Genomic DNA, 26,562 nt, shown 5'->3' on the forward strand with positions numbered 1-26,562 from the left:
ACGCTATATTAAATTGACACTGGCTGAGCTCTAGGACCAAGCGGAAAACAACCATTTGTTTTGAAGCCTGTTTCCCATTAGAGCATACTGTAAAGATACCCCCCGTCCCCCCCACTTCTAAAGTGAAAATTACGTCCATGGATGGATGGATTTTAATATCAGAGCTTTTGTTTACGTGCGTTTGAGTCCGTGGTTAGTGTGTGTGGAGCAGAGTCAGGTAGCTGCATGTCTGGGACAGAAAATGAGACATGAGAGAGACTTCTCCTGAAGTGATGAAGAAACTCACAAAGAATCACGAATGTTTCTCACTCTAGATTTTCCGGGTCATAACTTCTGAAATGCTAATCGAATAAAAATAATTCAAACAGTTTCTAAAAGTACATAAAACGAGCTTTCATGTTACTCCAAAAATCGCTATTAGAAGGAAACCAGCTTTGCAGCGTCACAGAAAGAAACGGAGCGAACTGCGATGGGAGAGCGAGAACCGAAAGGAGGAGATGATCCGATCATCTTCAACAACAGCTTTTATAAAGTTATGGAAATGTCACAAATAAAATCCACCTGGTTGGTCAGGTGTCCCAGAAGGCTGTTTCTGTAGATGGTGACATGATTAAAGTCACACTGGTTTTTATTTGAACACTCAACTGTTTACTAAATGATTCAGTTTCATTCCAGCATTATTTATACTTACAATAAATATTTATTTAGCTGAAAATGTAATTTTTATCAGTGCAGAATTTTATTAGTTGGCTTTTTGTAATGAAATGTTTACATTGAACCTTTTTCTGGCTTATTGATCTTCATGATGCTGGTAGAAATGCAGTTACAGCTGTGAAGTAGCCTATGAGTGTTATTTTATGATACCTAGTATTTATTTTACTATATCCCATTCTCTGGACCAGAGCATAGACCTGTGGTCACAGACAGGCTGCAGTCATTAAACTGGTTAACATGAGGTCAGGGGTCACACTGTTTTCTGAGTGTTTGCAACATAGTTCTGAGTTTAAATAGTTCTTTTGACGTAGTTTGCTCAAGTCATTTTGAAGTTCCTGTTTAGTAATAAATGTAAAGAAAATTCAAATCCGTTTATATTTTTCATTTAAACTGCAGTTTTACAGACTTTAATAAACATAAACACTAAATACAAACCAGACTCTGAAAGCTGAGGTTGTTCTGAAAAAAGGAGCAGAATTACAAATATTTTATACTTTTATTACAATTTTAAAACCATAAAACAAAACAAAACAAAAAAACAACAGTTATATTTATGGTCTTAAGAGGGTTAACCGTGATAAATTTTCCGCCTCCCACAAAGAGATGGTAAAAGTGAATGTGAGCATAATTATATACATTTTATTACTTTATTGTGTATTTTTTATTATTGACTATTACTCCAAAGAGTTCAGATGAAGGCAACTGGACTTCTTTGGTTTCTTTAAAACATTTCACTTCTCCTCTGAGGAGCTTTGTCAGTTCTAACCGGAATATGGGAGAGCCAAGCTTATAAGCTGTAGCTGTCTGTTGTTATTTAAAGAGCAGAAACTACTCTGAGTACCCCGTCTCTCCATCTCCTGATGAGTCGTTAGCCTCTATAGAGCTCCGGGCGTCACATGACTCTCAGAGAGTAGACGCCATGTTGGCAGGCAACAAAGGTAAACAAAATGAACGGGATCGGCTTGGATTTTACTTCGTTGGAGATTACTTCACACTTTAAAACCGAATAAATCGTTTCATATAGTCAGAAATTAAATAGACTAAACATCTCCGACCCTTACTGTGCCCCTGGGATACTTTTTAAAAATGCCAGAAGCTGTCGGAGCGGACTTCTTACTGGACCTGGCCGGGGAACCCCTTGGGATTCCCCGGGAGGAGCTGGCCCAAGTGGCTGGGGAGAGGGAAGTCTGGGCCTCTCGACTTAGGCTACTGCCCCCTAGACCGACTCCGGATACGCGGATGAAAATGGATGGATGGATGGACAAATAACATAGATTTACATGTAAGTAGTTTAAATAGAGTGCTGTGCTGTTTGAATGTATAAACTGAACGCCAAGAGAAATCACTAGTTTGATTTTTTTTCCGTGAATAAAATAAATATGTCAGGCAGGAGCGTCTCAGGATCTGTATGAGATCGGTCTCGGTGAGACAGATAATAGCAATCCAAAGTGCTTTTTATGTGTGATCTGACAATTGATCAACCATTGCTTAAAAATTAAATACAGCTTAGCAGGTTAATTGCTGTGATCATAAAACACGTAAACGGCAGCACGCAGAAATCACGAGGCAACGTTTTACGTGATGTTTACTTGCTGCTGTGAGTAACAAGACAGCAAAAGCCACGCCAAAATAAGTTTAGGAAGCCCACTAAGAATCGTAATAAAAGCATTTAAAATAAATACCATACACAGTTGAGGAAACGTTGGTTTAAGTACCTGATATGAAGCGGTCGCTGCATAAGCGAAATCCTTTACTCTCGGGATCCCACAGTTTCATTTTAGCCCGGTCATTAGCGCGTTTTATTACAATGATCCAACGTTTGCGGCGCTCTGGATCTTGGGGAATCCTGTAGATGGCTCATTCCTTATGTCGTCTGCGTCTGTTCTGCATCCTGGGACACAACAGGAATCTACCATATTTCCTGTCTGATTGAGTTTTCTAACAATAACAAATAGTCCAGCTGCGGGCTTCTGCCTGCCAATATGGCGCCGTTTCGATTTGAACTGTTGCATGCCGGGAGAAGTGACGTCAACTCCCGGAGCTCTATAGATGGTGAGTCATCATGTTGATTAGATGCTGGAAGATGTGACCTAGACTGAAACTGAATGAGATTCAAAGCTGCATTATTGGTACTAGAAAGGTGAAATCTAAGCCCCTCCCCTATTTAAAGTGGGGTTTTCACATTTGCCATAGATAGCTTTTACTCCTCTTACATCTTCTCTGTCCAGAATGTGGACTTTGTCGTCTTCAAAGGCGTGTCCCTTGTCCTTCAGGTGAAGGTGGACTGCAGAGTTTTGACCTGAAGAGGTGGCTCTCCTGTGTTGTGTTATGTTCTTGTGTAATTGTTGTTTAGTTTCTCTAATGTAAACATATGGACAGTGCTCCTACACTGGACTGCATAAACGACCCCACTGAGCTTCTGTTTGGGTGTTTTGTCTTCTGGATGGACCAGGTTCTGTCTGAGGGTGTTGTTGGGTTAAAGTTTACCGGGATGATGTGTTTGGAGAAGATTCTTCTAAGTTTCTCTGAGACTCCTGCCACGTATGGGATGATGGTGCCTTTGCGTAAAGGGTGTTGTTGTTAGGTTGGTAGCAGAGCTCTCATGTTTAGTGTTAAGTTCAGTGAGATCATGGAATGGGATCAAGAATTTTCTACTGACAGGAAAAAGATCTCAGCTAACATAGCTGTAGATCACAGTGGATAACTTTCTGTGGTTGCATTTATTTTACTACCTCTTACTAGAGCTGTCTTTAGTAAGCGCAAAATATCTTTGGTTGTACAACTGTGCAATAGCAATAAATGATCTTGAATCTTGATTCCTGTTAAATGTCCTTCCTGACTGAGTGACCTTTTCAGGCTAAAATAACAAAATGACAAATACAGACAGAAGGACGACTTCTTTCTTCTTTTGTAATGCATTGCATCACCACCTGGTATCAGAACAGGACTCAGTATTGGAAGATAATAAAAAATCAAACAACTTGGACTCGGATCAGGGGCAAAAATGTGGTTGTTACATCTCTAGATATAAGTCAGCTTTAAAAACTAAAACTGTTATTTATGAACTAACATTAACACTAATGACACTAATTGATATATTTTTATTATGCTGTTTGAACCCAAGGGTCTCATTATCTGAATTTTCTAACTTGTTGGATTGCTCTATAAGTGCCCCTTTTTTTTTTTTACTTTGAGCACCCTCCCCGTCAAAGGTCTCTGCACGGCCCTGGTGCCTTCTGTAATTCTGTATAACTGAGAAATTTTGTGACTGTAACTCTTGCTGCCTCTTGTCCAGGACTCCCTTGAAAATGAAGTTTTTAATCTCAATGGGACCTTCCTGGTTAAATAAAGAATACATAAATAAAACAAAAACAATGCTTCATAAACAGATACACACAATGACAAGTGATAACTTATATAAACTTTTCTTACATAAAGTGTCTAAAAACAAAACTGCAAGGACTTGTGTCAGTATCACTAACCACAAAACTCATAATATCTTATTACTTACAACCATGTCTTACTAATGTGATCAACATGATCTTTTTGTTTGTTTCAGTCAACCAGGACATGCTCATCTTAGCTGTTTTGATCACACTCCTGGAGGTGTGGTGTTGTCCTGCATTATCAATTCTCTTTTATTTTTCTCCTAACCCATCAACTCAGTCCAAAGCATGAACATTTCTGTCCACAAGAGTATCCTCTGTCTTTGAGATGCAAGTGCATCGTAGATTCTTGGTCTGGAGAATCTTAAATCCTCAACGCTCTGCGTTTTTAAGTTTGAATTCAGACTCTTTTCAAATGAGAAGCAAAATCTTATCAAGAATCAAGTAAGATTCTTAGTTGCATATGTTTAAATCTTCTAGGGTCATCCCTCTCTGGTTGGTCAATGTAGCTGTTTTCTGGAGACAGTTGGGCAGCAATTGTGGTTCTCAGTTCACTGACTCCAGCCTTGGTCTACTCCTTGTGAAGCATACCTTTCTCAGTGGCCTAGTGGTAGGGTGTCCGCCCTGAGATCGGGAGATCAGGGGTTCGATTCCTGGTCGGGTCATACCAAAGACTTTGAAAAAATGGGACCCAATGCCTCCCTGCTTGACACTCAGCATTAAGGGGTTGGATTGGGGGGTTAAACCACCAAATGGTTCCCGAGCACAGCTGTGTCTGCAGCTCACCGCTCCCCCAGGGGATGGGTCAAATGCGGAGAACAAATTTCGCACACACACCTGTGTGTGTGACAACTAATGGGACTTTACTAGGAGTGGACTGAATGACCAAATGTTTGAATGGAAGTAGCTTGACGACCCTCTGAAGGCTGCAGTTCTCCCAGTTGCAGGTCTACTTTTTGCCACTGTTCTTCCACCATCCACTCAACTTTATATAAATACGCTTGGCTACAGCACTGACTGAACAAACATTTTGGCATAACAAATTTTTTTTGAGCCACAAAACTTTGGGTTTTCTTTATATGCAAACTCCAATCTTTAAAAAAGGCTAGAAATATTTCATCCTGTGTAATAAATCTTTAGAATGTGTTGGGTTTCACTTTCTGAAATGGTCCCTGTGATGGACTGGAGACATACAGGGAGTTACCTTCATTTCTCTTACATCATGACACACAGCTTTTTGGACTTCTTATTTAGATTTGGAAGGGATTTGGATTTGGATCTAAGATTTGATGGAGGCATTGGTAAAGGTTTGGGGCTACTTTGACCAGTTGATGCAGCAGGTGGAAGTGGAGACTGGGTAAAAAATGTCTTGTTGGCTGAATGGTCTATGTACTCCAGCAGGTACTCTGGGTAAATCTGGTGCTTTTCAAACTAAACAAACACAGAGGGGTTTATAATGTTGTCCACACAGCTGTCATAGAAGTTTGTGTTTCCACCATCTTTAGAAGGAGGTCTGACGTAGCCAGGGTCTCCTTTTGTGTAGCTTCCCACCAGTGCCCGGGACACAAACACGGTTTTAATTGAAGTGGCACCCGTGTACGAGTGGGAGTATGAAGCATCACGGGCAAAGTAACTGCCTGTTTTTGGGAAGAGAAAGATGAAGAAAGTAACTACAAAGCAAATATCTTTAATGAAAAAAATAAATGAGTCCAAGGTTAGTTGTAGTTTATCTTAAGACCACTAGAGGATGCTCAACAATAAATGAATTTTCTCATGCAAAAGTTATTTTACAGTTCTGCAGTTTTTGACATGAAACTGTCACTGAACAGCAACTTCTGGAGAAGGCAGCTGTGGCACACACACACACACACACACACACACACACACACACACACACACACACACACACACACGCACGCACACACACACACACACACACACACACACACAAAGTGTTTGTGTAGTAAATAGTGCAGCTTTAAAACAATTCACAAAATGTATTCATTGTGAATGTTTTAATGAAACGCTTCACTGAATGTAAAGGATTAATTAACAGAAATGTTCTGCTCTTGCTGACTGTTTTTCTAATCCTCCAAGTCCAGAGTTATTTTTATAAAATTCAGTTCAAAACTTTGTGAAAATAGTTGTTATCGGGTGTTCACTGCAATAAATAAATAAATAAATAAAAGATTTCCAAGAAAGTAAAAAAAAAGATTTTTTTTGTCATTTTATCTTATTTGCAGTTACAAAAGAAAAATAATCTCTAGAAAATTACATTATTTAAAATAAATAGTCCTAAAACAAGCTAATAAATGTAAAATTTGATTTTGCTACCTTTGAGAATTCTAGCCAACAGTTCTTATCCAACAGGCAGATTTTCTTTACCCAAAACAAGAACATTTGAATATATTCAAGAATATTTACCTTATTTTAAGTAATGCAGTTTTTCTTGAGAAGATTCTTGAGAAGATTGGGGGGGGGGGGGGGGGGGTAGATTTGTGTTCTCTTGAGTAAATATATAAGTTTATCTTGTGTTGTAAAAGACGTTTTCTGATTATCATTTTATTTTTGGAAATGATTTTCTTTTGGCGATAATAGTTGACTTCACTTCCTGTTCCGGGTTAGCTGAGTGTGAAGTGCGAACTGCTAAAAATGGATGTATGTTTTTCCCTCCTGTGTTGTGGACAATAAAAGAAATGGGAAAAGTAATCAACCGACCAAGTGTATACATTATTAAGAGAACATGGCCGAAGAAGAAGAAAGCTCCATGAACTTAACATAACCTTAGTTCCTTTTTCAAAATAGAATTTAATTCCTCCAGATTCCTTTCCGCTACATATAAAGTCAAATCATCTGCATATAATACAGTCGTGGCACATTCTAACAAGAATGGAAGGTCATTAGTAAAAATTGAAAATAACAATGGTCCCAGACAACTTCCCTGCGGCACCCCGCATTAAAGATTCTTCCTTAGAGAATAACTGCCATACACTTTAAACAATACCATACACTTCCAGTTAAGTAACTTTCCACCCATTTAACAGCTGATTCATGAAAACCATATAACCCTAATTTTATCAGTAATAGATTATGATCCAGATCAAATGCCGCACTCATATCCAATAATACCATCCCAGTTAGTTTTCTATTATCCATATTAGTCATCCAATCGTTAGTCATCTGTGCTAGTGCCGTTGTTGTTGAGTACCCCTTTTTATATGCATGCTGAAATTTAGAATTCAACTAATTTTCCTCGAAATATAGAGTTATTTAATCAAAAACCAGTTTTTCAATTAATTTCCCTAAAATCGGTAAAATACCCACTGGCCTACTATTTTTCTCAGAAAAATACTCATTATTTTTTGGAAGAGGAACAATTTTTGTCATTTTCCATTTCCCTGGACATTTACATTCTTCCAAACTCAAATTAATATTTGTGAGACACCGGAATTGCAATCTCATCCACCACTAATTGCAATAACTTCACATCCAGTTCATCAGTACCAGCAGGTCTCACCTTCATTTTCTTTATACACTTCTTCACCATATCAACTGTCACTAATTTAAATGAAAAAGAACATGATTTCATCCTTAATAATTTTTCCAGTCAAATCCCCTCCTAACCACTTTCATATCATCTTGTAATTTTCGCACCTTATTAATGAAATAATCACTTAAATGATTTGCTATATCAAGCGGTTTACTCAAAAATGAATCGCCAACTTCCAAATATGTCGGGAATAACTTCGGTTTCCTACCCGTAACCTCATTTAACGTATTCCATAGTTTCTTTCTATCTTCTTTTACATTCACAAACTTGTTCTTGTAATGCACCCGCTTTTTCATTCTATTCAGTTTTGTAACATAATTCCTCTTGTACCTTTCCTACACTACATCATCCCCCGATGTGATTGCTTCTGCCTTAATAACATCCCTTTTCCTCATATATTCTTTTAATTCACCATCTAACCACGGTGATACCACATTCCTTACTGTCATTATTCTTAACGGTGCATGTTTATCTATGATTGGCATCATCAATTTTGTAAAACTCTCTAATGCTTCATCCATATCTTTGCTCCCTAGTACCTGTGCCCAATCAACATTTCTGACATCATCACAAAAGCTACATACATTAAAATGCCTAAAAACCCGTTTAATAATCATGTTCTGTCCAGGTTTAGGGACTTTAGTTCTTCTATTAATCATAATTAAATTATGATCACTACAGCCCACCCCTACTGACATCGCCTTAGAGCACAGTGATTTTGCATTAGTAAAAAGTAAATCTATACATGAAACTGTTTTCACCGCTCCTACAACAATTCTTGTTGGTTTTGTTACCACTTGTGCCAAGTTGCATGTATCCGTAATAGAACATAACTTATTTTTCAGAGAACAATTCTTCAAACTCCAATCAACATTGAGGTCACCCAATAAATGAATCTCATTTATTTGAGTCACAAACTTTATCCAACATATTACAGATCCTTTCTATACATACTATTGGGGCATTTGGTGACCTACAACAAGCACATAACAACATTGATTTAATGTGTAGCAACTGCACCTCCAACCACAATGCTTCCACCCTTATACAGCCAAGATCAAACCTAGTTCTAACATTTATTTGATCTTTAACATAAAATGCCACCCCTCCCCCATATATATTTCTATCCTTTCTATGTAGTACATATCCACTTACCGTAAATCCTCTAATACAGGCCCGGGCCTGTATTTGACTCAAGCTCATCAAGCTCCAGGCCTTTATTGGAAGGAGGACCAGAATTAGAGACAGGCCTCAATTTCTATTTGAGCAAAATGAACTAATAGTTCGCTGGAGTTTTTGACAATTAAAATTGCGCCCACATTTTCAAAGTTAAACACATTTCTTTTAACAACGGTAGTTTCTGCTTCAGCCCCCCCCCCCGCGCAGCGGCCGCAAACTCACTGATGCGCCTGCAGCCTCTCAGAGTTCCTGCTGCTCTAAACATTAAAATAATTATTTCATTTTCTGTTCCTCACTTCTGATTACCTTCAATGGTGTCTGTTTGTTGCAACCACCAGGTACAAAAACTAACTTGTTTTTATTTGACTATTTTTCTGTCCTGCCTGTTATCTTCCTGCTTCTCCTCTCAATCCTAAAGAAAAACTGCTACCTGGGTTCATCTATATTCACCTTATGAGTTACCTTTGAACTGCAGTTCTAAAAGATCTACCGACCGCAAAAACAGCGGAGTGCTCGCTGGCCACATCAGTTAGGTGCGTCACCGAGGACAAAACAGGTGATGCGCCCCGATCCACAGCAGTGAAACGCATCAAGCACAAATAAAAGATTAGACAGAAAACATATAAGGAAATGAGCCAACATGAACAATTGCATGTTAAATTAGTTTTTGAGGTGGCGACACCTGATTTGATAATGTTACTGTGGCCGTGCTCGGGACGCAGATGTCTGGAGCGCGTCAACAATCAGAGCTTTGCATGCGCAAGCTGGTTAAGGTTAGGATGGGGGTGAGAGGAATGTTAAATTGCAAGAGGGTAAATGTCACAATTTGGTTAAATGTCGGTTTCATGGTGGGTGTCAGTACCGATGCTCTGGCACAGCGCGTTGCCTCCCGACGCGCAGGAGCTTGTCACCTGCTGACAGCAGGCTGCTGTCTTTTGCGAGGACTGCATCTTGCCGGTCATTATCACGTGACAGCGACTAGTCGATGACAGGCATAAAAAGTCACTATAGAGCAGTGAAGTCGACTAGTGACTAGTTCATACAACCCCTACTGCTCCCCAGAGTGTTCTGCAGCATAATCAGCACGTTCTCTTTGAACATGATATCAAATTTTTGCCTCCTCTTCGTCTCCGCATGGTTAAAGTTACCCTCGCGGTCTATCACTGGCAAATCAAAAGTGAGACAGATGACACAACCGTCCCCCGTACTTGCTTGTTACCACATTCCACCCGGCCACAATAAAAAACCGGCCATTATTCACCTCCGCCGACTCCGACACCGGCCAAAATATGATACCCGGCAGTTAATTATATACAGGCTAATATTAGAGGATTTACGGTATATACAATAAAGAGTTATCAATACTTGCATCCAAATGCATCTCAGACAAAGCCAGAATGCGTAAATCATAACTCTCAATAATACTTATGAACTCTTGGATCTTATTTCTCAGTCAGACTACAAATGTTCAAGTGACCTATAGTTAATCCTTTATTTGAAAATATTTTGTTCTTCCCATTAATCACATCACAATCAAACATATAATATACCCTTGTCTGATTAAAGAAAAAAAAACAACACAAACAAAACCAATACACATAAAAACCAAGTGAAACACAAACACACACACACACACACACACACACACACACACACACACATATATATATATATATATATATATATATATATATATATATATATATATATATATATATATATATATATATATATATTCCCACACCCTTTCCATACAAGCGGCCAAAATGAGTTTCCTCCGCAGGGTGGCCAGGCTCAGCCTTAGAGATAGGGTGAGGAGCTCGGACATAAGGAAGGGACTCGGAGTAGAACCGCTGCTCCTCCAGATCGAAATGAATCAGTTGAGGTGGTTTGGGCATCTGGTCAGGATGCCTCCTGGACGCCCTGGAGGTGTTTTGGGCATGTCCTGCCGGCAGGAGGCCCCCGGGTCGACCCAGGACACGTTGGAGAGGTTACATCTCCAATCTGGTCCGGGAACCCCTTGGGGTCCTGCTGGAGGAACTGGTGGAGGTGGCCGGGGAGAGGACGGTCTGGAGCTCCCTAGTTGGGATGCTGCCCCCGCGACCCAGACCCGGATAAGCGGAGGAAGACGACGACGATGACGACAACCCCCCTTCTTCCTTTTGTCTCTTCCTTTCTCTTTCACCTCTGTCTCCATGTTTGGTCAGAATTAAAAAGCATCCCAAAAGAATAACAATAAAGATTTTAGTATCAGGCGTGACATTAAAACAGCAGCTTTGATGCTCCACCTGAGAGTAAATCTGCAAGGCTTGTCACCAGCATTCAGACATAAATTCTGTTTACTTCACAGCCAGACAGGACACAGGGGAAAAAATAAATCAAGAACAATATTCTAATAGCAAGGGATGCTGGGGACTCTGTGCTGCTTTCAGGTCTTATTGCAACCTTTGACACAATGGTCAGTTTCAGAGGTGCAGCACTAAGTTGGTGTAGTGCCTACCTCACGAATAGATGCTTTTCTGTTAACATTGACACATGTTCCTATTCTGTAACTACCCGTCCCTGCGGAGTTCCCCAAGGGTCTGTTCTTGATCCACTTTTGTTTTCCTTATATGTAATGCTATTTGGGTTTTATCATAAGAAACTATGGTTTTTCTTTTCACTGCCATGCTGATGATGATATTCCTGATGACCCCTAAAAGCACTGAAATGATCATCATTGTAGTTTCCATTTGACTGTGTGAAAGACTTGCAGGGTTGGCTGGTGCAAACTTTTCTACACCTTAATGAAAACAGAACTGAATGTGTGCTGTTGGGTGACCCTCGTTATATCAGAGTATCAACCCTTTGGTGCCACAGTAGTCTTCTGTAAAGAACTTGGGAGTTATATTCAGTCTAGACAAAGGCCCTGTCCACACGTAGCCGGGGATCTGCCAAAACGTAGATATTTTTCTACATTTTGGCCTATCATCCACACGAAAACAGAGTTTTTTCACACGAAAACTGATCTTTTTAAAAACTCCGGCCAAGGTGAAGATCTGCGTTTTCTCCGTTTTGGGTGTCTGCGTGTGGACAGACAAAACCGGAGTTTTAAGGTCCGCAACGTCACTTTCCGCGACAAAAAAATGCTGACATCACGTGTGCGACCTGTGTTTACACTAGCCGACAGCATGGATGCCCTCAGAGCTGCGCTCGCTTTATCAATTGTCCAAGCGCTTTTTGCTTGTTTGTTTTTGCAAGCAGTTACTGCTCCTTGCGGAAGACCACAGACGAAAGACGAGGTTAAGAACGGGCAAGTACTGCCGCCTACAGGTCTGGCATGTCCTTAACAACGTATTTATCCAGGTACGTGTGGACAGAGTTTTTTTTTAGACGAGGTGGTGTGGATGCAAGTTTTTGGAGGGGCGGATATTCATTTAAAAAAAACGGCTACGTGTGGACTAGGCCTTAGACAAACAAATAAACTCGGCTGTGAAGTCTTTTTCCACTACTGAGAAAAGTCAAGCCCTTCCTTTCATTTAACAACCTTGAGATAGCGATCTGTGGTTTTATCAGCTCAAGACTTGACTATTGCAACTTCTGGATTACATAAATCATCTGTATCACATCTTCAAGCAGTCCAAAATTCTGCTGCTCACCTGCTGACAAACAGAAGGAAATTCAAACAAATCACTTCTGTTTTGGCCTCTCTGCTCTGACTTGCAATTCAATTTTGGATTGGTTTTAAATGACTGACTTTTGTTTTTAATCATTAAATGGACTGGCACCATTCGATTTGATGAGCCAGATCCATCTCTACCAGCCAGCAAGCGCCCTACACAGAAAATGAGAATATGAGTTTCCCAATTTTCCATTAATGCATTGTTGATGTCATGGCCTTTGACCTTTTCAGTAAATGAAATTGACAACCAGGTCCAAAAATCTGTGAGTTTCAGTATGATTTTCTTATTATAAATTTTAAAGAAAGTTGGATTTAATTTAGAAATGATGTTCAAAGCTGCTGGCAATGCATTCAGTCTATTCTTATAATAAAAATATTTCTACCTGTCTTGGAGAGTGATCAGACATTTCCCGCTAAAGAGGAAGCTTTCACACAGATGTAACCTTCCACATGACCTGGGACAGTCCTTGTTCCTGCACAGTCTCGGGCTGGTCGTGGACACCACCCTGTGCCTGCCATAGAGAATATAAGACAAACTTCTCCTGGTTAGAAAAACTTCATTGCGGAACTTGCTCAGGAATAGATTCACTATCGGCTCTTCAGCATTGACTGCTCCTTGACTAACGCAGATAAACTGTAATATATCAGACTACATTGCTCCCGGGTCTTTCTGAGTTTCCTTCCACCTGAAAACAACAAGCTGTCATAAAGGACCAACAGGGTTTAGAGAAAGAAGGAGTGTTTATGAGCACAGATCAGATCAGGCAGCTCTCCGAGGATTGGAAACTTAAACAACAGATCTAATTTTAGAAGAGGTGATGTGATGCTGCTTTTAATCACTAGGGGGAAACCTCGTCACAGGACTGTTATCTTTTGTTACAACTGGGAATTATGCTAAACAATGTGAAAATAAATAGTGACATATTTGGTAATGAGCCATTTCAAAAAAGAAAAACATCTTCAAATCCAAATGTACTCATGCTTTTCAGTAAAAGTTGGGAAGCTATGGAGAAATAAATCACAATGTCATGATTTTTATATATAACTCCCCCACCCCCAACCCCCACCCCACCCCCCAAAAAATAAATAAACACCTGTTGCATACATTATTTAAATGAAACCAGCAACAGTTTTCCAAAATATATGAAACTCTGAATGACCTGAAACTTTTGAATAGTGGATACTCTTGGTTTAGGAAGAATTTTAGAAGGGTTCAATGTGTGCCCTGTTAAGTTTTTGATTTCTGATGTTGTGATGATGACATGTTGTCATTTGGTGACTGTTTTGTGCACACAACAGATTTAACTAAAATACATTTTTGCTCCAGAACCTCTAACCATAATTCAGCATGTATGGTACATTACAAGATCTCATTCCCTATATGCACAGTCGGTGTTCCTTTTTTATCATAAACGAAGACAGCTGTGATTGTGGAACCTGGATTTCCATTTTGTTTTGTGGTTTTCAACTTGCACCTGCTGATGGAGCAACACGTTCTCACCATGGTGCTTTTAAGAAGTCTTCCTCAAGCCAAATTGAGACCATTCTACGGAAAAACACACACACACACACACACACACACACACACACACACACACACACACACACACACACACACACATATATATATATATATATATATATATATATATATATTCATATATATATATATGAATATTTGTCAGTTGGAGTAATGAGCTGATAGCACGTTAGGATTTATGATGCTGGTGCAAAAACCCTATCTGTACTTGTCAAACTGTGTCTTGGTATTGGAGGGACAAGAGGAAACTAAACAGACTGGTTTGTTTGTTGAGAGAATGTTGTCAAAAAATACATCCATCATAGACAAACTCCCACCCATTCATAAGCACTGAGCAGCATGCTTTACACCTAGCATGTCAAAAGGAGCGCCGCTGGAGGGACGTTCTTACCAGCATCTATCAGAAAATTGCAATGCAGTTTTGCACGACTAAGCAGTGGCGTTGCAAGTTTGAGCTGAGCCCCGGTGCAAATGTTGCTTCATGATATTATTTCTAATTTAACTAGTGAAATATGATCTTTAAAACAAACTAAATTATCACTGAAATAAAATCAGTAAATAGGAACTCAATGATCTCGTTATCTGAATTTCAGAAATGCGTACGAGCATTAACCAGGCTCTGTTTAAAAAAAAAGACTAAATCATTAAAAATGTATAAACTTTCAATAAAAAAGTTGGATATTTATTTTGTTTTTGTCAATAATAATAAAAAATAATGATTAAAAAATAATAATAATAATAATAGCAACAACAATAGTTATTGATTTTGACTTTAAGCATAAACATTTGTCTTCTTTTTTTTGGAAATTTGTCAACATCTGTATTTAAATGTATTTTTATCTAAGTAATACTTTGTTCACATGTATGATTCAACTAAGCTGTAATAGCTAAAATAGTTTTTCATTTAAATCACACCAAATACAAATCAGGGTCTCAGAAGTTTAAAGTTGAATTTAATATAATTTAACATCACCCTGGGCCTGGAAAGGAAAAAAATAAAATTTAGCCAGAACTTCTGACACAGCAGCACAAAGTGGTTAAAAGTTTTTATTTATCTCTGTCCTTAAAAAGGAGATGAGTCTGATCATCATCATCATTCACCCCCGTCCCCTGCAGCGCAAACTAAAATTTCCACCTTAAACCGGTTCTCACAACATGATCACTAACAAGCCTGATTGCACTCCAGTTGTGTTTCGTTAGCGAACACACAGAACATACCACGGACCAATATTAATGTGTCATGTATCTGAGTTGACATGCGTCCTCGTGTTCGCTGTTGCACAGCTGGCCGACGCGCACACTCTCCGTCTTTTCTGGGCCCTTCATTGGGTCTGCTGGGCCCTGATGCACCTCACCGGTTGCATCCATGTCCTCTACTCCTGTGCGGTTAAGCAATTTTTTTTTGACCGAAACCTTTTAAATAAGATGGACTAAAATAGCAAACTAATGACTACACATATCTACATCACTAAAATATTCTCAATTAAATAGTTTATCAGCAAATAAAGTTTATTTGGGAATGATTTGCTCTGTAATTGTCTACAGGAGCATATTTGGCTCAGACTCGAAGCACACACCTGGTAGTTGTGTTGGATTGAGTTTATTTCACACACACACACTTACGCGCACACACACACACACACACACACACACACACACACACACACACACACCATAATCAGACTACACAAAGACAACTTCCTCCAATGGGTCTTGCACTTATTTTGGCTGAGTTTAGGTCTGAGTTAGACAATGGTATCGACAGGTTGACGTTAATGTCTTTGACTGAGTTGAACATGACTCTACTTTTGAATCCAAGCATGTTGGTTTGGACAACATCTGATGTGAAACATTTTTCTGTATCTAAATGTTTTGGATGACTGGACCTTTGTGGAAAAGGCTTTGCTTGTAACAAAGTGGAGCCAGTTGTAGTAAATCTTTATTGCATTTTGAAACTTTCGTTGGTTATCTAATGTCGAATCTTCTTCTAATGCTCCTTATTTTTGTTGTTGGGCATTCCTGCTGGAGTGAGAAGTTGATTTGGGCAATACTAGTTGCTGCTTTTGCCAGAAAGTTGGTCTTCACAGTTAAAAACTTTGGAGTTTAACTTCAAGAACATTCCACCTGCCTCCACAATTGAAATGACTGCATCAATAGGAGGAATTCGACTATCTTGGTATTTTGCCCAGGAGTGATGATTGGGTTTGGAGCAAGAGACCAAGATTTCCTATGAAGACATTTCTATGGTCTATTGTGGAGAAGGAGTGGAGCCAAACGCTATCTTTAGATTTACTGATCTATCTACAGTTCCGCTCTCACTTATGATTACAGGATTCGGTTTGTAGTTGAAATAAAATATCCTGGATACAAGTGTCCAAAATGAAGCTCAGCCATTTTTTTCTTTCCCGTGTTCTGTCCGGCTGTATAGCAATCGGAATTTATGTCTGAGTCCAAGCCTTACGGTTTTACCCTCACAAGTGGAGCTTTATAGAGTCGGCTATAATGCCCCAACTGATATCAAAGCTTTATTAGAAATCGCAATGGACACAGAAATGAAAAAGAGGGGAGAGAGAAGAGGTGGAGGAAAAAATGTTGACAAAATAAACAAAGAATATACAAGAATCTGCTTCTAGACCTGCAGAAAAACAGGAGAAACAAAAGGGGATACACAAAAATATGAACCAAAATATCACTCCTCCAACAACATGAAGATATATGCAACAGAAAAAATTTAAGCTGAAAAGCACACAGTAAAAATACACAGTGCATTTAGTGCCAACCACAGCCTTACGTTATGTGTAAAAAACGCCCAAGTTCATCCTTATGTGAGCACCTGTGTGCGTTCACGTGCTTGTGTGTGCAAGGTTTCTGTACAGGAGTGTTTCATGGTGAGTGTGAGGGGCCGCAGCCGGTGAAGCTCAGCCTGACCCCTACTTCACGCTGGAAGCATCAGTGGAGCGGAACGTCAGCAGAACGGTTTACCCGCAACTCCTCCTGCAGTCCAGTACACACTAGGGGAGTATTGGCCCCCCCGGAATGGCTTGCTTGTGAGATCACAAAATCCCTCAAGACTCCCAGCATCCTCCTCACTTAACTCGCGAGATCACAAAACCCCTCAAGTTTATGCCACCTAAAAGTAGGACATCACGTTTGATATCGCTGTTTGATGTCATATAATGTTGCTCCTCTCCACTGCCTGGATTAAAGCCATGAAAAAAATCACAGCTGCACTTCTGGAACAATGCTGGAAGTAAATGAGCCGTTAGGTCACTCGTATTGACGTAATCTACATGTGAAATTGCATCGCTGCAATAGTCTTTTATTTTGCTGGTGAAGGTTCTTGTCATCCATTTAATCCAAAAGGGTTCAAATGAAGGCAACTGATCTTTTATTTTGAAAATTACCGGGGGTTTTACACTGAACCTGTATGTAAGGCCTTTTAACTGCGGAAATTGTCGTGTCCCAAAAGCGGCACGCGGCAAAAATAGAGCTCGATCCTGTCTTTAGCAGCATGGTTTGCTGCTACTTCTCCTGCCTGAAAATGCCCACGTCACGGCTGGTTTTAATCACCCTTAAAGACAATAATGGATTCTAATTTTACGCAGCGCTGTTCCACGCCGCTGATGCTTCCAGTATGAAGTAGGGGTGAGAGATAGAGAGAAGCTCCACCATCCCTCGTTGCTCCCTGAGATGGTTTGGGCATCTAATTAGAATACATCTTGGTTGCCTTCCCTAGAAGTTTTCCAGGTAAGTCCCACTGGGATACTCCATGGCAGACTTGCCAGAGGGGTTGCATTGCCCTCAGAAAAGGATGGTTAGAGGATGTAGTAAGGGATGTTTGAGACTGCAACCTGCCCTTGGATAAGTTGAAGAAAATGGATTTATGAACTTCAAGAGCATTAGAAGGAATTTGTGGAATGCTTTAAATGATGCGTTTTGCACCATGCCTGTATTTGCCTTTGCATGCTTCAGAGGTTGGTCCAATTTAAAACAAGCTTGTGGCTTTTCAATGTTATCTCCTATAGGTCCCTAATGCAGTCGTGCCCACCAGGCACACTCAGCTCCGAGACTGGGCTAAAGGGTGACACTACACCCACACCAAGGTCAAAACATTCCTCTAGTCTAGTCTGTACTTGAGCTTTTAAATTACTCGGGATGGAAACAAATTTCAAAGTTGCACAGGCATTAAAGCAAACAGTTTGCAATATCATCTCAAGTTTTGTTTCTTAATCAATAAACTGGTTTATGCATTGTTTCAACAGCTTCTAATTTGCTGCTGAATTGCAGAAAAAAATAACCCGTGGTGGTTAAGCCTATTGTGTAGTTGCCTTAAGCATTGATTAAAAAAATAAATAGAAAGCAGTCTATGTTTGTATTTGTGTGTCTGTTTGTAGCTGTGTGCAAAGCGAACTTCTGCGATTTCCTGCTTCGGGTTTCCCTTTAAAAGGGGGCAAGGCTCATTGCTGGGAATTCACGTCATTTCGCCGTTTTACACACATCCAGATCAATGAGAGACACACACACACATAGCGAGAGGGGTGTCTCGCTCTTCCAGGAAGGGATTATTAACCAGCGACATGTGAAGGAAAAACACACACACGCGCGCGCACACACGTAGACAAAAGAAGTTTTCACACCGACGAGCCACGCCATGGATCCGGACCGCAAACCTTGAACAAAAAAGGGAAAAGAAGCGGGCTACATGAGAAAAACAACTTCTTCTCCCAGAACAAGGAGCCGAGCAGTCGGTGCGCGGCTTTCGCTGCTGCAGCTGTGCGGGTTTGCGTGAGCGGAGCGGAGAAAGAAGAGTGCACGACGGAAAAGTGGAAGGAGAAGGGAGAGAAGTTGACGGGAGATCATGTCCGAATCCTCCTCCGCTGCGGTAAAGGTAACACCCCCGGCTACGCCGAGCTCTCTCCTCCGTGCTGCCTTCGGTGGCGCTCGGCTGGAGCAGCAGTTTGTTTTGGTCATCTGTTGCTCGCGCCGCGGCGGTTCGCACGCGCTCAGCTCGCCTCCACTCGCGGAGGATGACGGGAAGAAGTCGTGACTGGTAACTGGTTTACCAACAGCTGAAAGTGTTCGTGTCCGTGCGGGGCATCGGTGCGGGGGAAGGAGGGAGCGTGCTGGAACAAGAACACACACATTTACTCAGACAGATTTCAACCCAACAAAAGGTAGCCGCTCTTCTCCACTCCGGTTTAGTTTAGCTTAACTTTAGCCTAGCCAGCTGTCCAAAATAAACAAACCAGCCACTAGCCGAGTGGTGACATGTGTCATCGAAGTGATGAAAAATCAAGAATCAGAATGTTGTTTAGTATCTCGGCTGGGGCATGTAAATAATGTTTGCGATGTTGCAGTCTGACCAATCTTTTCACTGATCAGTAATTAAAACAACCCATAGCAGTGGGGTGCCTTTGGCCAAGTAAACCATAACACTACTACTTAGCATTGTAGCAGCTACCATTAGTCTTATTTAGTATAACTTATTTAGCCACAATTAGTATTGTAGCTTCTAAAATTAACCACTTAATTTAGCAGCCTCATTTAGTAACTCAGCAGCTTTGTTTTATTGACCGTAACAGCTACATTTGGTCGCATTCAGGTTCTCATTCCAGTAAAAAACAGGTGTAAGCGTCTAATCATTTTAATAAAATATATTAATAAAAAATAATATAAAATCTGAATGCATAACAATGTCCAACTTGTACATTTTAAAGTTACTTTAAAACATCAAATGCTAATGTGGTCTTTTAATTATTTAATAATAATAATAATAATAATAATAATTCCTTTATGATAATTCAGACTGCTGCAGAACAGAAATAGCTTACCTATATTAATAACTAACGATGAAGTAACAATTTCCACGTTAAAAACTTTGTTCAAAACCAAATTTATTTGTAGATTTCAACATTCAGGACTACCTTTATATGTTTAGGTTAGATTCGAAATATTCTGATTTAACTTTATTTTGAATTTTAATTCATTTCAACTTTTAGTTTGAAGCTGCTATGGGCCATTAGACTTCCACAGGGCGCTAAACTTGAACTGCGAGGATCTTCGTGCTTGATTCTTACTTCTGTTTACCATCACTTAACTTTTATTTAGTGTGGCGAAACCTGTCAGACAAGATTGTTAAAGATCTCAATTTATTCCTGTGGAGTTTCGCTTATTTCATTAACTCTGCTTTCAGGTTTCTTATCAGATCGGGTTCTGATTGGGACCTTTATGATGATGGAAATGTTTATCATCAGCTTCAAATATGTGAAAGTAGTGCCAAGCTGTTGAGTGACTCAAAATGAATTGTCGTGTTTATGTTGGATTCAAATGACTGAGGCAGCTGTAAGTGCAGGGCTGCTGATCAATGATCAGTATTTGACTCTGAGAAGTACCACCTACAGCAGCGATAGCAAGGACAGCTCCACTTCACCTTTAGACATCAGTCCTTACTTCTGCTTGTCCTCTCAAAGTGACCCAGCTGAAGAGCTGCTTGATGGCTGAATCTTGAGTGAAGGGAAAGACAGAGAAGGGGCCTTTGTGCAGTTAAAGGAGGAAATAGGGGACTGAAAGATTACTGGTTGGCTTCCACGGGAAATTCCTGGTACACAGTCTGTTGGTATGCATGTCTCAAAGTGGCAAGCTGAAACTGGAGGGAAAAACAAAAACAAAGAAAAAAAACACCAAGAAAAATTTAGTGGTTTCTTCATTTGTAGGAAAAGAAATCTGTTAAGAGAGAAGGACTGCTAAGTAAATGCATAAATCAGATGTTTTAGGTGTTTGTGCTCAGAGCATCTTCGGGCAAGTGTTTATCATTATCTCTTTAGCACCTTTAAATTTGGTGTCAAATAGGGCTGCACAATATATCGAAAAATTATCGTCATTGCAATAACAGGACGTGCGATAGGCCAATCACAAAGCACGTCAAAATCGGCGATAAATGTTTGGTTCAAACATTTCCATCCGTGTCATACATCAGCTTTTTGTAAACCAGCTGTTTTTTACGCGGAAGTATTATTTGACCAATCAAATGTAGCCCTTCTGATATGTGGCCAATCGGATGGTTCCGTTCACGTAATACGCTTCCCCTTACGTAGACTCTTAGGATGGGTGGAACGCAACACCCGAATTGAGTTAGCGGCGCCGTTCCCTTGTTCGTCATGCCTGCTCAGATTAACGAACGCACTTTGTGCTGAGGTTTCTGGAATCAGCGTTGCTTTCAAACGTGAACGTGAGTCTGCTCTGTGTCATTAAGCAGCTGATAATAACCGGGCTGACTCCGACACGTGCCGGTGAACCAACCCACCTACCTCCATGTCACTAGTGTTCCACCGGGCAACCAGGCTCTGGTTAGCTTCCAGCTAAAAGGCTACAGCACTCTCCTCCCAGTCCCACCCTGCTAAAGAGGGCCTGGAAAAGTTCCCCTACACATCAAAGTGATTTTTCATTTATGAGCTTTTATAACCTTGTTAATCAGGATAGTTGATTTGCTGCTGCACATAAACTGTCAGTCAGAAGCTCCGCTAGCCGCTTATCTTAAGAGGAGCTAGTTCAATTTGTTAGCTTGTTATCAGAATCATAGTTGCAGTTTCATCATCTGAGTTGCTTTTTAAGATCTAGGTAAACTTGTTCAATTTGGGGTTAAAACCAAACGTTTTCACATTTTGCCAGTTCCTCTTCTGAAAGGTAGACAATTGCTTTTCTCTTTCCCTCAGAAAATCTTAATATTCTCCTAGTTTGGCCCAGCACAGTTCACTTCCCAGTTGCAGCAACAGCCTTATATCATAACCACATAAGTGGAGAAAATGCTCAGTAGCAATGAGAGGATTTGCTGTTGCATTTAAGTGATGTTAACTATTATTTAACATTTAAACTTATTTTCTGATTGTTTTATTTATTCTAAAAACCCTGGTAAGGGATGTTTTTCTGTATTTGGAGCATCAGAAAAAGTTTAATGGTGGAGGTGATGTTTTAAAGTCACTGAGAAACTGCATGCATGCAGTTTGTTGTTTTGCTGCTAATACAGTAGCAGGTGCAGCTGCTAATACAGTAGCAGGTGCAGCTGCTAATACAGTAGCAGGTGCAGCTGCATATTTTTTTCAATAAAAATGTTATGTTGTAATGGAATTCATGCATTAGTTTTAGTTTGCTTTGAACCCAGAGCAGACGTCACACGCCAGACGACATCAACACTGCATACTTTAGTATGTGTTCATTTATCGTGAGTAATATCGATATCTCAATATTAAGCACTGTTATCGAATATCGCAGGTTTTCCTAATATCGTGCAGCCCTAGTGTCAAACATGTTATGGTAAATTTTTGTAGTTTTCTGACTAAACTTAGGCATTTCATGAAAAAAAGCAAAGCAATGAGAGCTCAAAGGTTATGAATTTCTGACCTTTCAACACTATCGACTTCCAACAGCTGCATCGGTTTCTCTAAGGTTCATGTTGCTGAAGAACTGCCTCACCTGTCCAAATATTTCCCTAAATAATCTAATAACATAAAGAGGCTTTATAAATGAAAACACAACTTTTGAACCTGCTTTAAGGTAGTTAAAAGCAGCTTTCTTCTTTGTTAAAAAACAAACGAGTCATTTAAAAGATTGTTACCAAAACAGTTCTGAAATCAATTCATTTGACAAAATAACTTGAGAGATGCACTGATTTTGGTGTTGAAGGCTGATATTAATATCCTTTTTCTGTTCAGCTCTTACTTGCTGATACTGATTTTTGTTGATTCACTTTTTTCCAACAATTGTAATTACCAGATTACATTTGAAATACTTTTATTTATTATTGGTTTTATTCAGGTATTTTTTTAAACATTTTTTAAGCAACAAAATATATCTGCTAGTAGGAATTATTGCGTAGTTATGGTCAGACTAAGAAGAATGGGAAATGCTTATTTTTTAATTTTTTTTGTTGCTACTTGACAACAGTTGGCTTATAGAAGAAAAATATCAGATTCTGGGGTTTCAGATTGGCTTATCGTGCTGAGTTCAAAGGATCTTTCATGGAGATAAAGTCAAAGAGTCGGAGTACCCAGCCCGGAGGGTTACCGGGGTCCCACCCTGGAGCCAGACCTGGGGTTGGGGCCCGTGAGCGAGCGCCTGGTGGCCGGGCTTTCGCCCATGGGGCCCGGCCGGGCCCAGCCCGAACCGGATACATGGGCTCATCCAACTGTGGACCCACCACCCGCAGGAGGAACATGAAGGGTCCAGTGCAATGTGGATCAGGTGGCAGACCAAGGTGGGAGCCTTGGCGGTCCGATCCCTGGACAAGAAAACTGGGTTTTGGGACATGGAACGTCACCTCGCTGGCGGGGAAGGAGCAGGAGCTTGTGGCAGAGGTTGAGCGGTACCGGCTAGATATAGTCGGACTCACCTCGACACATAGCATTGGCTCTGGAACCCAAGTCCTTGAGAGGGGTTGGACACTCTCCTTTGCTGGAGTTGCTCCGGGTGAGAGGCGGAGGGCTGGGGTTGGCTTTTTATTAGCCCCAAGACTCTCTGCCTGTGTGTTGGGGTTTACCCCGGGGGACGAGAGGGTAGCTTCCCTGCGCCTTCGTGTCGGGGAACGGGTTCTGACTGTTGTTTGTGCTTACGGGCCAAATATCAGTTCAGATTACTCACCCTTTTTGGAGTCCTTGGGACGAGTGCTAGACAGTACTCCATCAGGGGACTCCATTGTCCTGCTGGGGGACTTCAATGCTCACGTGGGCAATGACAGCTTGACCTGGAGGGGTGTGATTGGGAGGAACGGCCCGCCTGATCTGAACTCGAGTGGTGCTTCGTTATTGGACTTCTGTGCAAGCCGCAGTTTGGCCATAACAAACACCATGTTCAAACATAAGGATGCCCATCGGTACACTTGGTACCAGGGCAGCCTAGGTCGCAGGTCAATGATAGACTTTGTAGTCGTATCATCTGACCTGCGGCCGTATGTTTTGGACACCCGAGTGAAGAGAGGAGCGGAGCTGTCAACTGATCACCACCTGGTGGTGAGTTGGATCAGATGGCAGGGGAAGATGCGGCGTAGACCTGACAGACCCAAACGCATAGTGAGGATCTGCTGGGAATGCCTGGCAGAAGAACCTGTTAAGACGGTCTTCAACTCCCACCTCCGGCAGAGCTTTGACCACGTCCAGAGAGCAGTGGGGGACATTGACTAAGAGTGGGCCTTGTTCCACTCTGTGATTGTTGAGGCGGCTGTTGCTAGCTGTGGTCGCAAGGTGGCCGGTGCCAGTCGTGGTGGCAACCCCCGTACCCGCTGGTGGACACCAGAGGTTCGGGGAGCCGTCAGGCTGAAGGAGGCCTACAGGGCCTGGCTGGTCTGTGGGTCTCCGGAGGCAGCAGACAGGTACCGGATAGCCAAGCGGGGTGCAGCAGTGGCACTTTCCAAGGCAAAATCTCGGGCGTGGGAGGAGTTTGGTGAGGCCATGGAGAAAGACTATTGATCTGCTCCAAAGAGGTTCTGGCAAACTGTCCGGCGCCTCAGGAGAGGAAGGCAGCAACTCGCTCACACTGTTTACAGTGGGGATGGGGAGCTGCTGACGTCAACTGAGGCTATAGTCGGACGGTGGAAGGAATACATTGAGGAACTCCTCAATCCCACCTATGCGCATTCCGAGGAGGAACCAGAGCCGGGAGACCTAGGAATGGACTGTCCAATCTCGGGGGCAGAAGTTGCTGAGGTAGTCCAACAACTACACAGCGGCATAGCCCCGGGGGCGGATGAGGTTCGTCCTGGGTATCTCAAGGCTATGGATGTTTTAGGGCTGTCATGGTTGACACGTCTCTGCAACATTGCGTGGTCATTGGGGGCAGTTCCTGTGGAGTGGCAGACTGGGATGGTGGTCCCCATCTTTAAGAAAGGTGACCTGAGGGTGTGTTCCAACTATAGGGGGATCACACTCCTTAGCCTCCATGGAAAGGTCTACTCCAAGGTACTGGAGAGGAGGGTCCGATCGATAGTTGAATCTCAGATTGAGGAGGAGCAATGTGGTTTTCATCCTGGCTGTGGAACTGTGGACCAGCTCTATACCCTTGCAAGGGTGATGGAGGGGGCATGGGAGTTTGCCCAACCAATCCACATGTGTTTTGTGGATTTGGAGAAGGCTTATGACCGTGTCCCCAGGGGCACCCTGTGGGGGACGCTCCAGCAGTATGGGGTGGGTGGCTTTCTGTTAAGGGCCATTCAGTCCCTTTACCAGAGGAGCGTGAGTTTGGTCCGCATAGCCGGTAGTACGTCGGACCTGTTCCCGGTGAGGGTTGGAATCCGCCAGGGCTGCCCTTTGTCACCGGTTCTGTTCATTATCTTTATGGACAGAATTTCTGGGCGCAGCCGTGGTGTGGAGTGTGTTGAGTTTCGTGGCAGGAGAATCTCCTCTCTGCTTTTTTGCGGATGATGTGGTCCTCGTAGCTTCATCCAGCTCTGACCTTCAGCTCTTGCTGGGTAGGTTCGCGGCCGAGTGTGAAGTGGCTGGGATGAGAATCAGCACCTCCAAATCTGAGACCATGGTTCTCGACCGGAAAAGGGTGGCTTGCCAACTCCGGGTCGGGGGAGAGGTCCTACCTCAAGTGGAGGAGTTTAAGTATCTCGGGGTCTTGTTCACGAGTGAGGGTAGGAGGGATCGGGAGATCGACAGGCGGATTGGTTCAGCATCTGCAGTGATGCGGACGGCACTTAATTTTGTTGGTTAGCAAACACTTGAGTTAGCTTTGTTCTGCTATTTCTGCTGATTCTGCTTTTCCCGGGATCCACTGATTGCCTTTTCTTGTTCATTTTCTTTTTCCCTTTCCTCACATCTTTTGCTTTTCTCATTTTTGATTTTTTTGTCATTTTTTTTATTTCTTTGTTTTTGATTATTTTTGTTTCTGAGTTAAGTTTTTATTTATTGCAAGTAATATCGTCATCACAATATTAATCACTGTTATCGCATATCGCAGGTTTTCCTAATATCGTGCAGTCCTACTTTTTATGAATTGAATTTCTAGTGGGAAATATCAAGGTCATTTCAAGATATGTGGAGCAATCCTCACTGGCAGAGTTTGAACATTTTAGACAATAATTAACCATAACTATGTTAATTCTTTGATGCATAGTAGTCATGATAGTGATGGTTTTCTTGTGTCTGTGAGGTTGTTTTACTCACACATATGTCCCCACATAAGAACAGACATGTATATGCATTTAGCAGACGCTTTGTCCAAAGCGACTTACAAGTGCTAAAGATATAAAATAAATGGATTCGTGGGGAATCTACAACTTCTGTTATTGAAAACTGAAACTAAATGTCTTGTTTACCACATTGCATGTTTGGGACTATAGTCTGCATATTTGTGATGAAGTCCTGGCTAATCCCACACACACAATAATGGTGTTTAAAAGCATCAAATAATTAGCTAATGCTAAATGTTATTGAAAAATTAATATTTAACATATAGCTATAACTATGTGTGGAACAAGTGAATAAAAGTCACCGTTTAGAAATCTTGCTTTTTTAAAAATTTCATTTGGAAAATGCCCAGT

At 41.3% G+C, this 26,562-nt stretch overlaps 1 protein-coding gene across 6 annotated transcripts in view; it reads left to right on the forward strand.

Moving 5' to 3' along the window:
* The first annotated feature begins 18,349 nt into the window (after positions 1–18,349).
* Positions 18,350–26,562, forward strand: part of etv6 (ETS variant transcription factor 6) — a 59,117-nt gene continuing 50,904 nt past the window's right edge. For 4 of the 6 annotated variants that reach the window (XM_054739476.2, XM_015953724.3, XM_070554567.1 and 1 more), the window contains exon 1: positions 18,350–18,918. Coding sequence is in view for 3 of the 6 variants with exons in the window: in XM_015953724.3 (XP_015809210.1) it covers positions 18,889–18,918 (30 nt within the window). In the remaining 3 variants the exon portion in view is untranslated. The other 2 variants (XM_015953733.3, XM_015953741.3) reach the window with 2 other exon arrangements.

The sequence above is a fragment of the Nothobranchius furzeri genome, chromosome 1 (genome assembly GCF_043380555.1).
Source record: "Nothobranchius furzeri strain GRZ-AD chromosome 1, NfurGRZ-RIMD1, whole genome shotgun sequence".
Taxonomy (NCBI): Eukaryota; Metazoa; Chordata; class Actinopteri; order Cyprinodontiformes; family Nothobranchiidae; genus Nothobranchius; species Nothobranchius furzeri.